The 16,645-nt window shown below is 41.8% G+C and overlaps 1 protein-coding gene across 2 annotated transcripts; it reads right to left on the bottom strand.

Moving 5' to 3' along the window:
• Nucleotides 1-399: 399 nt before the first annotated feature.
• LOC144251063 (uncharacterized) lies at nt 400-16,354 on the bottom strand. Of its 2 annotated transcripts, XM_077794194.1 has the most exons (4): nt 16,215-16,354; nt 4,987-5,113; nt 4,560-4,620; nt 400-4,000 (listed from the first exon to the last, which is right to left on the bottom strand). In XM_077794194.1, exons 1-4 carry the CDS (start codon nt 16,215-16,217, stop codon nt 2,503-2,505), a joined length of 1,689 nt encoding a protein of 562 aa, XP_077650320.1. In that variant the 5' UTR covers nt 16,218-16,354; the 3' UTR covers nt 400-2,502. The 2 variants fall into 2 exon arrangements, with proteins under 2 accessions (XP_077650320.1, XP_077650321.1); XM_077794195.1 differs by lacking the exon at nt 16,215-16,354 and having other exon boundaries at nt 4,565-4,620; nt 4,987-5,006.
• Nucleotides 16,355-16,645: the final 291 nt, after the last annotated feature.

Here is a 16,645-nt window from a genome sequence, read left to right as displayed (position 1 = left end):
ACAGGGTCTCACTGAGTTCTTTACTCTTTGTAAGCCAGGTAAGTCACCTTACAAATCGCAGTACTTGGGCTCAGGCTGTGGTTCAGTAGTTGACAACATGCCTAGCATGTGTGAGGTGCTGGGTTTCTAAGGACAACAAAAGACTTAAAATACAGGAAAATGGAATCTAACAATAAGAAAGATGTAACCCAGAAAAACATGTTGCTTTCAAATCTTCATGCTGATGCAATGCTCCTCTCCAATGCAGGGTGCATTTTTGTTACCTCTGAATAGATAAAAAAAGAAATGAAGGCACACACATTTTCACACACCTACAGTGGTTTTATCAAAGTAAATAAATAAAATGAAATAAAAATTTCCTCAAGTCTGAACAAGTTCAAATGGATCTGAAACAAGCAAAGGTCCTACCACATTTATATATACAGGGCTTTTGTCTAGTGTGATATTATTTGATTTTTTTTTATTGGTTGTTCAAAACATTACAGAACTCTTTGACATATCATATTTCATACATTTGATTAAAATGGGTTATGAACTCCCATTTATACCCCAAATACAGATTGCATAATCACATCGATTACACATCCAATTTTTACATAATGCCATATTAGTACCTGTTGTATTCTGCTACCTTTCCTATCCTCTGCTATCCCCCCTCCCCTCCCCTCCCATCTTCTCTCTCTACCCCATCTGCTGTAATTTAATTTTTTCCCTTGTTTTTTTCCCTTCCCCCTCACAACCTCTTATATGTAATTTTGTATAACAATGACGGTCTCCTTCCATTTACATGCAATTTCCCTTTTCTCTCCCTTTCCCTCCCACATTTCTCTGTATAATGTTGATCTTTTCCTCCTGCTCTTCCTCCCTGCTCTGTTCTTAGTTGCTCTCATTATATCAAAGAAGACATTGGCATTTGTTTTTTAGGGATTGGCTAGATTCACTTAGCATAATCTGCTGTAATGCCACCCATTTCCCTGCAAATTCCATGATTTTGTCATTTTTTAGTGCTGCGTAATACTCCATTGTGTATAAATGCCACATTTTCTTATCCATTCATCTATTGAAGGGCATCTGGGTTGGTTTCATAGTCTAGCTATTGTGAATTGTGCTGCTATGAACATTGATGTGGCAGTATCCCTGTAGTATGCTCTTTTAAGGTTTCAGGGAATAGTCCAAGAAGAGCAATAGCTGGGTCAAATGGTGGTTCCATTCCTAGGTTTCCCAGGAATCTCCATACTGCTTTCCAAATTGGCCACACCAATTTGCAGTCCCACCAGCAATGTACAAGAGTACCCTTTTCCCCACATCCTCTCCAGCACTTGTTGTTGTTTGACTTCATAATGGCTGCTAATCTTACTGGAGTGAGATGGTATCTTAGGGTGGTTTTGATTTCAATTTCTGGGGAGAAGATGGCAGTGAATAGAGTGCATCACCCCCCTGTATTTCATCACTGCACAGGTGAATAACGAGGTACACCGACCAAAAGCTATCTTGTTAGGAATTTCCATCAAAATTGGGGTGCACCAAAACCTAGAGGAAGGATTTCCATCACCGAGGACCGGTTACTGGGTCACAACCACAAGTGAACTGTGCGACTGGAGATCTAGTGTGATTACTTAAATGCTGTTCAAAGGGACCTGGAAAGTTGAAAGTCTTACTATAATTTTTAAAGAGAGTAAAAGGATCTTCCCAGATATGAATTCGCTACATCTTTGAGGAAAACTCTCAAAGCTGAATACTGTCCCACATGGCTTATCCTCAGTATTTTCTACAGTATGCGTCCTTTCATACAACTGAACAAAACTAGAACATCTGAAACCTTTATATTTCTTACTTGCGTAGGATTTATACTTATTATTCCAAGTCCTTAGTAAAATACTGAGAAAACTAGAAGATTTCCCACATTCTCACACTCACAGGGCTTCTCTCCGTGAGGATTTTCATATATGTAAATGAAAACAGGGCTGGATGGGAAGCTGACAGGATGTAGAAAATCCCCCACAAACTGTTTTTTTTTTTTCAATGTGATTAAAATGGCTTTGAAGACAACAGGGGAAATGGAATGATTTGTGATATTTTTTACATTTAAAGAGTTATTCAGTTGGATGTGGTGGTGTTTGCCTTTAATTACTGAGACTTGAGAGGTGGATTCTGAAGGATCAATGTTGGAGGCTAGCCTCAGCACCTAAGGAAGACCCTAAGAAACTCAGCAAGTCCCCGTCTCAAAATAAAAAGTAACTAGAATGTAGCTCAGTGTAGAGCACAATCAGACATAATCCCCAGTCTCTCTCTCTCCCTCTCTCAAACACATACACACACACACACACACACACACACACACACACACACACACACATTTTTGGCAGTGTGAGCCCTTTCTTGTCTTTGAGGATGACATGAAATATTGATTTACCAGGTTTTACATTCAAAGGATTTTTCTCCAGTAACTTCCTACATGTATATGAGTGAAACAGTAATAACAGAAAAGTTTACCAATTGTTCTCATGAATATGATTTCTCTGCAGTATCTGTTCTTTCACATGTGTGAAGCAGACAGGATGTGGCAAAAGCTTTTCCACATTGTTGACATTCATAGGGCTTTTCTCTGGAATGTATTCTTCCATGTCTGTGAAGCAGAGAAGACGTAGCAAACGCTTTGCCACACTGCTTACATTCATAGAGCTTCTCTCTAGTATGTATTATTTCATGTTTGTGAAGGTGAGAGGACTGAGTGAAGGCTTTGCCACACTGCTTACACTCATAGGGCTTCTCTCCAGTGTGCATTCTTCCATGAATCTGAAGGTAACTGGACGTAGCAAAGACTTTCCCACACTGCTTACAATCATATGGTTTTGCTCCAGTATGACTTTTTTCATGTGTGTGAAGGTGACCGGACTGAGTGAAGGCTTTCCCACACTGCTTACATTCATATGGCTTCTCTCCAGTATGAGTTCGTTCATGTATCTGAAGGAAAGAGGCAGTAGTGAAGGCTTTTCCACACTGCTTACATTCATAGGGCTTCTCTCCAGTGTGCATTCTTCCATGAATCTGAAGGGAACCAGATGTAGAAAAGACTTTGCCACACTGCTTACATTCATAGGGCTTCTCTCCAGTGTGCATTCTTCCATGAATCTGAAGGGAACCAGATGTAGAAAAGGCTTTCCCACACTGCTTACAATCATAGGGCTTCTCTCCAGTATGAGTTTTTTCATGTGAGTGAAGGTGACTGGATCTAGAAAAGGCTTTGCCACACTGCTTACATGCATAGGGTTTTGCTCCAGTATGAGTTTTTTCATGTGTGTGAAGGTTAGTGGACTGAGTGAAGGCTTTCCCACACTGCTTACAATCATAGGGCTTCTCTCCAGTATGAGTTTTTTCATGTGAGTGAAGGTGACTGGATCTAGCAAAGGCTTTGCCACACTGCTTACATGCATAGCGCTTCTCCACAGTATGCATTCTCTGATGTATTTGAAGTAAACTGGGATAATCAAAATTTTTCCCACATATCTTACATTTGAAATCTGCATCCCCTGTGTGTGTGATCCTGTGCCTTTGAAGACTTGTGTGTGATATACAGGTCCGAACACCTTGTTGACATTCATAGAGTTTCTCTCCAGAATGAGTTCTTTCATGTCTTCTAAATAAAGAGGAGAAATGAAAGGCTTCCCCACATGTGTCCCATTGAAAATGTTTACCTCCACTGTGTGTTATCATGTGTCTTTGAACACTGGTGGGATAAGAAAAGGCTTCACCACATTGTTGATATTCATTGGGTTGCCCCCCAGTATGAGTTTCTTCATGTCTCTCAATGTCATTGAAACAATTGATGACTTTTCCACATACTGTACTTTCATAAGATCCATCTACCGTTTGTATTAACATTTGTGTGTGAACACTTTTGAGAGAAACCAGAGATTTCCTATATTGTTTCAATTCACATGGCTTCTCTTCACATTCCTCATGCTTGTAGTGTTTGTGTCCAGAGTGAGATGTGATCTGCCTAAAGAAATGAAGGTCATATGAAGTCTTTTGCACACATAATGAAGTCACATGGATTTACTCTATTAAAATTTTTCTTTGTTCAATAAAGAATTGGAATTGATTTGAAGGTTTTCCCACACTATTCTGTGCCTTTGAAGTTTACCATGACTTCTTTGAAGAAGTGACCAACACATAATCAATGCTTAATTCATTCACAATTTTGTATGTATTTATAGATCCTTACATTACTACCAACATCAGGTAAAGGCTAGGTTGTCTGACTTCTTCAACTTGCCTGAAAATAAAGAGATTGAAAGAAAACAATCCTTTGCAACACAGCTTCTCTGTGGCTATTATCCAAATAGTGATATTCACATATGCAATTTTATAGTACTTTTTGCATGTCAAATACTTTGAAAAGACTGAATATCTGTTACAGCTAAGAATATATTTCTGGTAAAAATTATTATAAAAATTAATACATTTCATATTATGCATACATTTTCAGTTGGTTTGCTTTAAAAATTATATGACAGTTCTCAGATTCCCTCACGAATTCCTCTTGTGAGTACAGTTACCTTACATTGCTTCCAGAGATTTCAATCTGATATTCAGTGGTCTTGTCTTCCCACCTGTTTCCTAAAATGAGAGAACAGAACAATCTTTATGAATATTTAGGAGCTAGAAATGTTTTGCCAAATCCTAGGTGCCATTTATGCTGCAATAGTTCACCAACTGATTCCCTTTCCACCTTCTACATAAATTTTTTTTTTAAGAGAGAGTGAGAGAGGAGAGAGAGAGAATTTTTAATATTTATTTTTTTAGTTCTCGGCGGACACAACATCTTTGTTGGTATGTGGTGCTGAGGATCGAACCCGGGCCGCACGCATGCCAGGCGAGCGCGCTACCGCTGAGCCACATCTCCAGCCCCATCCACCTTCTACATAAATTACCAAAATAAACATGAGTTCTCTATTTGATTAATTTTAGAAACATCATTATTACCTATAGAAGCCAGGTTTCTGAGGACTTCCAGCATCACATCTCTGTAAAGATTCTTCTGGGAAGGATCCAGCAAAGTCCACTCCTCCTGGGTGAAGTTCACAGCCACATCCTCCAAGGTCACTGAGATCTGAAATATCCCACAAATGTATAGTGGAGGTCAGGAGAGATTGACAGCATGAGAAATCTATACGCAACATGCATGATGTTCACATGATTCCCTGGCCTCTTGATGAATTCCATGATTTAATCCAACAAATCTTTACTGTACTCAATTTCTTACAGCCATTCCAACACTAGAAATTGGCTACTCAGAAGGCAAACATCCTTTTTTAGTGCTTTATACCCTTCCTTTGGTGAGTTCACAGGAAGTGAGACGGGCTCCGAGATCAATCCTAACTTCTTTATTGGTTGCATCTCTATTACATGTCCTAGAAACATCCTGTGTGGTACAGAGCTAATATAAGCAATTTGGATAGTACTTATCTTTAGAAAAGAAAGGTGATGAGTAGGAAATTGCAGGAATCAAGAAACTAAGCATTTGAGAGAGATTCTGCAAACTACACTGGATCCCTGTACCTACAAGGTTAATATAAACAACATGGTACTTACTGATGTCTTGTTTCCTCTGAAAGTCTATCATTCCATACTTAAAGAAATGCCTAGAACCAGCCCACACCCACACCCTCTGGTAAAAGGGTCAATAAGGAGATTCCTTCATAGACAACATTTAGACAACCTTTCACACAGGTTGTCACAATGTGGTAACTGGAGATTGAGTTCATCCTGTGTGATTATACAGAGAACAATTAGAACTTTGCAGGTGCTTTACTCCAGAACAAATTTAGTCAACTAGCTTACTATTAAGTGACAAAAACAAACATAAGTTCTCTATTTGATTAACTTATTTATTAATGAACACAACAACTTGATAATTTCCTGTGGTTACTGTCAAAGCAAAATGGGGTAAGTGCAAAGATGGCACGTGCCTTAGAAATAACTCAATGACCCAAAAATGTCACCTTGTCTAAATAAGAATCTTACAAAGTTTTATATCTCTCAAAAAATCTTCTTAATAAACAGCAGGCACTACATTTCTAAGCCTCATAGTAAAAATAAATGTCCAATGATTGTCAAACTGTTCTTAACAGCAGCCAGTTCACTACCATAATGTACAGTCATGAGACACATGCCAATGCTCCGCTCAAGGACATTTTGATCAAGGTTGGGCCACATGTGCAATGGTTGACTGTTGTGAAAGAGATTCATGGTGCCTGTAGCAAAGGTGGTGCAAACAAACATAAAGCAAAAGCTCTTCCAGAGTGTGGTAAAGTAACAAGTTTGTAGCCCAGAATCCTAAACTATCCTACACAATCTGGGTGTAAAAAAGGCCACCATTCACATCTGTAAGCATGTTATTTCTTTTTTTTTTTTTTTTTTTAGAGAGGAGAGAGAGAGAGAGAGAGAGAGAGAGAGAGAGAGAGAGAGAGAGAGAGAGAATTTTTTAATATTTATTTTTTAGTTCTCGGCAGATACAACATCTTTGTTGGTATGTGGTGCTGAGGCTCGAACCCGGGCCGCACGCATGCCAGGCAAGCACGCTACTGCTTGAGCCACATCCCCAGCCCTGTAAGCATGTTATGATGTCTGCACAGTGATGGAACTGGCAAAAAGAAAATGTCCCTGCAAGTGACACAGAACCATACTCAAGGACTGAAAACATACAGAACCGCCCAAAACAAGGAAGAATCCACAATTACACTCAGAGACATCAGCCCAACTCTGTCAGGACAATGATGCAGGCAGGAGGGCTTCATGGGCCTTGAAGCAAATGGGAAGCACACTGAAGTCTCAGGGTCACAGCAACACTCCACAGGACATAACCCACACCCCTACAAGTGCACCACCAGTGAAATCCCATGTATGCTCAAAGAACATGAGAGCTAGAGCAGAAAATAGATCAGAAGCAGCTGAAAAGCCTCCAGAGAAGGGGACGTGAAACACAAGACTCAAAACAGACACAGGACAAAGAGGGGACTCAAGAGAAAAGGTGACCATTTTGAAGAAAAATTATAAAAATCCATCACAGGAAATTCTTAGAGAACAGAGGTGGTGCTGTATTGCTTTCTAAGTGATCCAATGCACATTTCAAAAAAGAAGATCTAAAAGCAATCATTGAAACTGTCACTTCAGAAAAACAGAGAAAGAAGAGCAAGGTAAACCTAAATTAACCACAGAAAGGTAACAGAAGGTGTTGATGAAACCACAACCAGGAAATCCGAAGTCTACAATATCAAGTTCTTCATGAACATCAGCATCACTGATACACTGACATAAGGCTAAGAATACAGAAGACAGGGACTGGGGTTATAGCTCAGTGGAAGAGTGCTTGTCTACTGCTTGGGAGAAAGTGGGTTCAAACCTCACTGACACATAAAAAGAAAAAAGTGTAAAATATACAATAACATTAAAGAAAAAAATCAAAGAGGACTGAAAACCTAGTAACACATTTAAAGGTATCATCATCAACAATGCATTGGGACTTCAAGATTATCATAAACATGCTTGGTACAAATTTGACAACTTGCAAAAACTGGACCATTTCTTTGAGAGAGACAATCTCCTATAACTTACACACAAGGGGAAATACACAAAACAGATGAGCCCATGGCTACTGACAAAAACAGACTCAATAACTAATTACTACCCAAAAGCAAGACAAGGCTCTGACATCTCAAACAGGCTTCCATGAGACACTTAAGAACTGCCACCAATTTTCTACTTTTTTTCCAGAACATAGAAGCTGAGTTAACACCTCCTAATTCTTTCTGAGGCATAAGTTACCATATTATCCAAATTAAATAGATAAAGAAAAGTATTTTTAGAGAGAGAGAGAGAAAATGTACAATCATAAATGTAAAAAACTGTACACTCCAGGTGTCTATGCAAATGATGGGGAAATTATGGACACAGGAACCCTGACTACAGTGACTACAGAACCCATATCCAGAAGTGCCCAAAGCTAGATGCAAGGAAGATACACCTTGCAATACTGGATGGACAAGCTGCAGTTTACCCACACCAAAGAACATCACCCAGAAAATGAGCTCTGCAGCCTGGAATGATACAGCACCCTTAAAGGCAGACTGGTAAGAGAGAGAAGCCAGTTTGAAATGGCCAAGTGCAGTAAGATTCCAAGTCAAAAACATTCTGGAAAAGACAACATTATAGATGCACTAGCAGAACTGATGGATACCAGGGACTCATGGAGCAGAGAGGGAGGGAGCAATGAGGAGGAGTGATGAACAGGGGGAACACAAAATTCCCAGAGCAGTGAAACTCTTCTGTATGACATTATCTTGTAAACTATGTAACACACACAATCACATCACACAGAGGAGGAACACTAAGGTAAAGAATGAACTTTGGCTTATCATAACATGTTGCTTCATCCATTCTCCTTATCAAATGTTCAACAATGGTTTAGTAACCAACAAACACCCTACACCAATGCAATATGTTGAAAACAGTGGAGACTATCAGCTGGAGAGAAGGGGTATTCGATTCTATGAGTAATGCCACATTTAATTGTCACCTTGATTGGATTAAAAGATGCCAATGATTAATAACCTTATGGGTGTGTCTATAAATGATTGGCATGTGGAACAGTGAACCAAACTGGAGATCCTCCTTAAGCTAGGCAGCACCATCTAATAGGACTTGGGTGAACAAAAGTTGGAAGAAGAAGGAAGCAGCAGCAGAGCAAGCTCCTTTCTTCTCCCATTTGTTCTTGATGGCTGCTGCAGTGGCCTGAGGATATCAGACTCTGCCTCCTTCAGTCTCCCAAAGTGGACTCTGCCAGTGATTCTCCAGGGAGTTTCCAGAACCTGTGGTCTGGACCAGAGCAGCACCATTGATCCCTCTTGTTCTGCGGCTTCAGCCTCTTGGACTCTGCAGCCAGCACTCCTAAAACTCTCCAGCTGCAGATGGCCACTGTGGACTTCCAGCTTTGGGTCAAGTAGGCCAATCTAAAAGTCCCCTTTCATAATCATACTTCCTCTTGATGCTGTTCCTCTAGAGAACACTGACTAATATACTATGTAAGTCAAAAATTGCTCTGAAAAAAATAAAGTTTATATCATAAAGAAGTGAATAAACTACCAAGCCATGAAGTTTTACAAACATATACATGAGAAACAATTTTATATGCTAAATACCATTTTCATAAAAATGCAAAAATAAAGCAAAGAGGAAGAGTCAGAGTAACAAATTTCAAAACTATGGACAAAAGCAAGGAAACTGATTTTCAATACTATTACCATCTTGAAAGAAATTGGATGATAAGTCTTCAAAAGTCATTGTGTGGTCACATACACAAAGTGTTAAGTTTTGCTGTGCTTCGCAAAACAAAGGGGCACTGTGAGAAACTATGAACTCTTTGAACTGTGTCCTTGTTGCCATCTTAAGAAGATAAAAGAATGTTCTGCCAAGTTTAAAATATATACATTTTTGTGCTTGCCAGGAAATAACTAACTACAAGTAGTATAATAAGAAGTATAGAGCACTGTGACCAGTAACAAAGTTATGCTGAGAATGTTTATCCATGCTGGAAAAGATTAAGCTGCCAAGAGGATGTGTTTCTTTTTTGCTATATAAAAGAAGAAGGGAAAAAATAAAGAGGTGCTCATTCCTACTGTGTGTATGTGTGTGTGTGTGTGTGTGTGTGTGTGTGTGTGTGTGTGTCTTTCAGCATCTCTGCTGTTACCACCTGATCAGGAACTACAGATTGTCAGCAGGGTCTGACAAGTCATTCCAACTGCTGGTGTGGTGGTGTGCACCTGTAACTTCAGCCAAAAGGGAGGTCAAGGTAGGGAAATGGAAAGTTGGAGGCCAGTCTAAGCAACTTAGCAAGACACTCAGAAATTTAGTGAGACTGGTCTTCATTAAAAATTAAAAGAGGACACTGGGATTGTAGCTGAGTGACAGAGCACTTGCTAGCATGTGTGAGGCATTGGGTATGATCCTCAGCACCACAGAAAAATTTTTAAAAAGGTATTCTGTCTATGTATAACTATACAAAATATAAAAAAAGAAAAAATAATAATAAATACAAGGCTGAGGATGTGCTCAGTGGTCAAGTGACTGTAGGTTTATCCCCCAGTAAAACACCTGCCCACCGCCAGAAAGCTGCTCACAAATTGAAATTTATTTCTGGAGGATAACTAAGCATGAGCAAGTCCATGGCATCAATCCCCAGCACTCAATAAGTAAGCAAATAAATAAAAAACAGTCTACAATACTAATTCTCTTGGGCTGGAGAGTAGCTTGGTAGTAGAAAACTTGCCAAGCATGTCTGTGGCCCTCAGATCAATCTCCAGCAGGCCACACACACACACAAACACACACACACAAAAAAAAACAACTAAAATACATGTAATGAGAGATAAAAATGATTATAATACAAAAGGTACACAATTAGAGGCATAAAATACAACAAAATCAATGGAAAGACAACACGCTTTCTCACAAGGGAGATTGAATGTTTCCATAATCTACACTCTCTAAAAAAACACTGAGCATTTCAATAAATTCTGTGAAATTTAGGGCATGGTTTACTGTATTTTGGAGGTAAACATAAGAAAAACTACATCTAAAAATAAAAATAGTATTGTTGGGGGCTGGGGATGTGGCTCAAGTGGTAGTCCGCTTGCCTGGCATGTGTGCGGCCTGGGTTTGATCCTCAGTACCACGTACAAACAAAGTTGTTGTGTCCACCAAAAAATGAAATATTAAAAAATATTCTCTCTCTCTCTCTCTTTAAAAAAAAAAAAAAAAACAATAGTAGGGTTGGGATTTTGGATCAGCAGTAGAGTGCTTACCTAGCACATGAGAGGCCCTAGGTTTGATCTGTTAAGGTCGGGTGAGCGTCAGAGGAAGAGACCACTAAGAGACTGCTCATGCAACAGCAGAGGGTTTATTGGGGGTCCAGCATGCTGGGGCATAGAGCTCACTTGAGAGGAGCTGAGAGCCCCGAGAACAACTTAAGCAGAGGTTATATACATTGTTTGAACTGGGGAGTTCATGTGGAGGTCAGGGAATGCGGGAGGGGTTGTTTGTACAGAGCAACCAGATGGTCAGGAGACATTTCTCAACATACATTTAACGGTTGTTCCAGGAATTGTTTTGACACCCACATAAATTTCAGGTTTCAGGAAAACAGAACTTCAACCAAGAAAACAAACTTAACCTTTACATTCTTAACCTTTCAGATCCTCAGCACCACATAAAAATAAATAAATAGGCATTTTGTCAGACTACAGCAACAACAAAAAATAGTTTTCAAAAAATTGAAAATACGGGCTGGAGATGTGGCTCAGCGGTAGCGCGCTCTCCTGGCATGCGTGCGGCCCGGGTTCGATCCTCAGCACCACATACCAACAAAGATGTTGTGTCCGCCGAGAACTAAAAAATAAATGTTAAAAATTCTCTCTCTCTCTCTCTCTCTCTCTCTCTCTCTCTCTCTCTCTCTCTCTCTCTCCTCTCTCCTCTCTCCCTCTCTCTTAAAAAAAAAAAATTGAAAATAATAGACTGTATCTAAGACCAGCCAAAATGTTCTACAGGACAGAGAGAATAGAGAGGGCATTTATGCTGATCCCAAATTTCATAAGATAAAAGGCCAGCTCCCAAAAGGGTGGCCCTAGGAGGAGGCACTTAGGAGGGAACAGGAATCAGGTGACATACTGGGAGTGCTCTTGAGGGGATCAGCACCCTTATTTAGACAGACGTATGGCTCCTTTCCAGAAAACGAGTGTCATTTACTATTTCAGTGATTAAATGATCATAATTGGGTATTTCAGGTATTGCCAAAATTGTCCTTAAATTTTATAATGACGAGGGAGTGATGGTGCACACCTGTAACCCAGCGGTTCACGAGTCTGAGGCACTAGGCAATGTAGCAAGACTCTGTACCAAAACAAAGAATCTAAAAGGGGCTCGTGGATAAGCAACTCTGGGTTCCATTCTTGATACCAAAAAAAAACACACAGCTAACATGAACCTGCCAAGTCCAGATAACAACAGTGAAAAAATGTCATCCTTTGTCAAATTCATCACCTTGTGAAGGACAGTTACTAGTTTACATGAAATCACATTCATAAATTTATCCACCACTATTTTTATAGTATTGGACTCAAATTCTGCAGCAATAATGCAAAACAGAGTTTCTCTGTATCTTACGTGGCATTTTGGAATCTAGGGTTGGATTTCAATTTGAAATCACTGAAAAGACAAGACTGAATCTTACAAACTTTCTATACATACTCAGGGGTAGCAAAAGGTAAATTAGGTAATTAGGTGTTTTCTTTTTCTTTTCTTTCTTTCTTTTTTATAGCCCCAAGATGAAAACCAGGGACATTTTACTACAGATCCACATCCCCAGTCATTTTTATACTTTATTTTGAGATACAGTCTCACCAGATTGCATAAGGCCTGGATAAGTTCCTAAAGCTGTCCTCAAATTTGCAACACTCCTGTCTGAACCTCTGGAGAAGAAACGATCAAAGGTGTGCACCACTGTACCTGGCTGTAAGTTGGGATTTTTAACAATGGAAATGCAACCAGACTTTTAAAAAATCCACTTCTTTCTTGCCTCTTTAATATTAGTCCATCCCATGTGGCTATGAATAAATAAACCTGGGCCTCGGATAAGTGAGCACATCATTTCAAAGTGATACACAGAAAGCTTTGGTGCTGAGGGAGCACACATGTGTCAGGCTCAAGGGGCAGGGAAGGTTCCTGACAGCTGGGACATGCTCCCTCCTGGTCTTGCTCCCTGAAAGCCTCCAGGATCACCCTCTAAGAGACCTGGACCATAACTCCACTCTAAGAGGCTTTTCAGGTTTGCACAGCTCTACACTGGGGTGGGTGGTCCTTATGCTCTGGGACAGGTTTCGCTCCTTCACACTGTGAGACTGAAAGGGCAGGAATCACTGGTGACCTGGCCCCTCAGCACCAGCATCCACAGGCTGACTGGCCACCTGTCTCAAAGGAATGGGGAAAGAGCTTGGGGAAAACAAGTTCCCAAGGAAGTAGCTGTCTAGATGAGGGCTGTTCCAGGAGATTCCTCAGCCCAGAGCCCCCAGCAGCTTCCCTGAGAGGCTGCACCCCACACCTCAGGCTGTCCTCTAGGAGGAGCTGACCCAGGGCCTGAAGTTCTGTTCACCTTGAAGGGACCAGGGCAGCAGTGGGCACCTTGTGGCAGCTCCAGGAGAGGACAGTGGCTGAGGACATGGGACCCTGTGAGGCATCCAAAGGGAACCTCTGCCCAAGAAATCTGACATGGTGTCTACACCTAAGGAAGATAAAGGAGAAGCACAAGATTTTTACAGCTGTGAACTCATGTTCTCTATACAGTTGCATCTCCATCAAAGAACCTTCAGAGTACTTGACTTGGCTAACCAGACCACCATGAGGGTGGAAAGGCAGGGTTCTGTATGGAGAACAAAAATTATCTTGGGCTATCTTAAGTCCTTTCATAGCCAATTATCTTAATTTCTGTATCAGAACACAATTCTCAAAACTTCTCAGAATATACCACTAACCTTACCAGATGCCTAGTCTCCAAAATCTACCAAAGCTCAGAATGCAATAACAGACATACAGAAAAAATTTTCTTTATTTTTTTTCTGTACCCCATTAATCTGATGTTCCTACCAAGTTTCTTTTATAAAAGTTCATGTAGACCAGACACAGTCGTACACAACTGTAATCCCAGCAGCTTGAGAGGCTAAGGTAGGAGGATTGCTAAATTCAAAGGCAGCCTCAGCAACTTAGTGAGACCATAAGGAACTTGGTGAGATCACATCTGAAAATACAATGTAAAAAGGGCTGGGGATATGGGCTGGGGATGTGGCTCAAGCAGTAGCGCACTCGCCTGGCATGCGTGTGGCCCAGGTTCGATCCTCAGCACCACATACAAAGATGTTGTGTCTGCCGAGAACTAAAAAAAAAAAAGTGTTGGGGATGTGGGTCAATGTATAAGTGTTCCTGCGTTCAATCTCTGGTATATTAAAAAAGGAAAGAAAGAGAGAGAGAGAGAGAGAGAGAGAGAGAGAGAGAGAGAGAGAGAGAGAGAGAGGGAGAGAAAGAAAGAAACAAAGAAACAAAGAAGAAAAGAAAAAAGAAAAGAAGGAAAGAAAAGAGGGACACATACATCATTCAGGGTAACTTGAATCCATGTTCCTTAGTATGGTCATTAATATTTGGGTTAAAATGAAGTATGTTTTGTAGCTGGGGTTGTCAATGCCTTTAATCCCAACAGCTTGGGAAGCTGAGGCAGAAGGATCACAACTTTCAGGCCAGGCTGGGCAACGTAGCCAGATCCTTTCTGAAAATCATATTGAAAAGAGCTGGGGATGAAGGACAGTAAATGAATCAGATATTATTGTAGTGGCATCCCCTTCCTTCACAGAAAATTTTAACTGGGTTTTTCCAGAAATCTTCACCATGGCTAATTTTAGGACTGTCAACAAGAGAGTGTCCACAAAAAAGTTCAGTGTAGATAAACTTTCTATTTTCGTGTTGCCCTATTTTACCGGGTGGCTAGTATGGGAGAAATTAGCACTCCAAGTGCTGGACTCAAACTCCCCTTACTAGTTTTTTACACACTTGTATCCAGTATAGTAGTTTGTAGAAATGTGCAAACAAGGCCTCTGGCCTTGAGCTGGGATTCACAGAGAAGTCACCAACTGGGCACCATGGAAACAGCTGGTGGGGGAGGAAAGAAAGGGGAGAAGAAGCTCTCCCCTTCTCAGGTGCTGTCCTTGAAGGGTTAACGTGGCTAGAACACTGAAAGAAAAAGCTGCTTTTATGTGTGTGATGTGACAACTTGACTATGGTGACTCCATTTTGTGAACTCAGCCATGACACTCAAAAAGGTCATGACTGGGGCAGTTTGCATTCTTTTGTTCATGAAAATCCCCCAAGAACACAGAATGATCTATGTGCCAACCAGAGACTAACTGACCACAACTTTCCGGCTTGCTGGCATTGCCTGAACCTCCAAACGTCCCTTTTGTGGTTTTTGTGCTTAAATATGGAGCCAAGTTAAGGCAGGGGCCCCACTCTGAAAACCTCATTCTTTCGAGAGCAGAGTGTCTGCCACTGGCCAGCAATAAAGGCTTAACTGGAATGAGACTGTGTGGTCTGAGAGTTATTTGCGGGTCTCAGTATTACAATGTGAACTTCTGAGTCCCTCCCCTTACATGCTGGGTATAAGATTCTGAAACCACCTGAACTCGGGGTTCAGGGGATGAATTGATTGATTACAGCAAAAGCAGTGCCCTCTGAGACTGGCTGCAGCCAGATAAAACTGTTTCCGGCTATCTTCAGAGCCTTGCCTCCTCTGTCCCTACATCATTATTTCCCTGTGTGCTTAAGGGACTACACGACTGGGGTGACTCTACATCATGGACTATCAGAAAAGGGAGCAGTTATCCTCTATTGGTGCAGCCCAGGATTCCATATCCCTGGGATCTATAAACAACTTCTTAATTCCCTTTAAAGCAGTTATTTTGACCAAACACAAGGAAATGTTAAGTGATTATTCTTTCCCCTCAAGTATAACATTCACAAAGAGAAAACAAATGCTTTCAAAAGTGTTGTTCTTGCCAAGGACAGTGGCACAGGCCTGTCATTCCAGATACGTGGGAGGCTGAAGCAGGAGGATCACAAGTTATGGCTGAGGGAGGGAGGGAGCAAAGGAGGGAAGGAGAGAGGGAGGAAAAAAGGGAGGGAGGGAGGAAAGGAAGGAGGGAAGGAGGGAGGAAGATTTTTTCCAATATTTCACTAGATGAAAAGTGACAATTAGCGGGCGGTGTCCATTTGGACCGAGTGGGAAGAACGAACGTCTGGCCGAGCTGTGAGGTGGAGGGAAGGTGGGTTTAGAAGGCAGGAGGCGCCTGCAATTTGGGGGACCTACAGCAGCCTCCGGAGGAGCTCCCCTGGGAGAAGGAAGGTGCATTTGTGGCCCTGCTTCCTCCACGTTGGGAAGAGTGGGTCGGGCCACCAGTAGGGAGCAAAGGGGACACCAGGGACCTGAGCTGCCCTTCCAAACCCAGGGAACCAGGGGACAGGGCCCAGGGCCACCTGCCAGCGTGGAATCCGCCGCCCTCCGCAACTCACCCCCGCGCCGGGCCCCAACCCCGCACCTTCAGCCCTGGTCGCAAACTCACCATTTTTGGCTTCCGTGGTGACCCGGCGTCCTCTGGAGGAACTTCCCGGCCCCCGAAATCCCCGGGGACACAGGCAGCGGCAGAGTCAATGGGTCACTGGAACAGAAACTCGGCCAGAGAAGGAGTAGCCCGGTGGGTGAGGAAGAAGGCCCGCAATGTTGTGGAAGCCCGCCCTTCCCCTTCCTCTGCGCACTGATTGGACAGTTGCTCCAGCTTCCCGGATGGATGGCCTCCAGGCCCGCCTCTGCATCGTGACTGACAGCTAACATCATCCAATCACTGCCTGAAATTGGGTAGAGTGACGGATTCTTGGCCCCAGCCCTTTTCAGGAGGAGCTTCCGGGCTGTGCTGGGACCTAATCCAGGTGGGAAGCCTTGGCTTAGCCTCTGGTACAGAGGTGACACCTGGCGCTGCTTTCGGAGCTTGGCAAG

Source organism: Urocitellus parryii, chromosome Y (assembly GCF_045843805.1).
Source record: "Urocitellus parryii isolate mUroPar1 chromosome Y, mUroPar1.hap1, whole genome shotgun sequence".
NCBI classification, from domain to species: Eukaryota; Metazoa; Chordata; class Mammalia; order Rodentia; family Sciuridae; genus Urocitellus; species Urocitellus parryii.
This window is presented reverse-complemented; position numbering and strand designations above follow the sequence as displayed.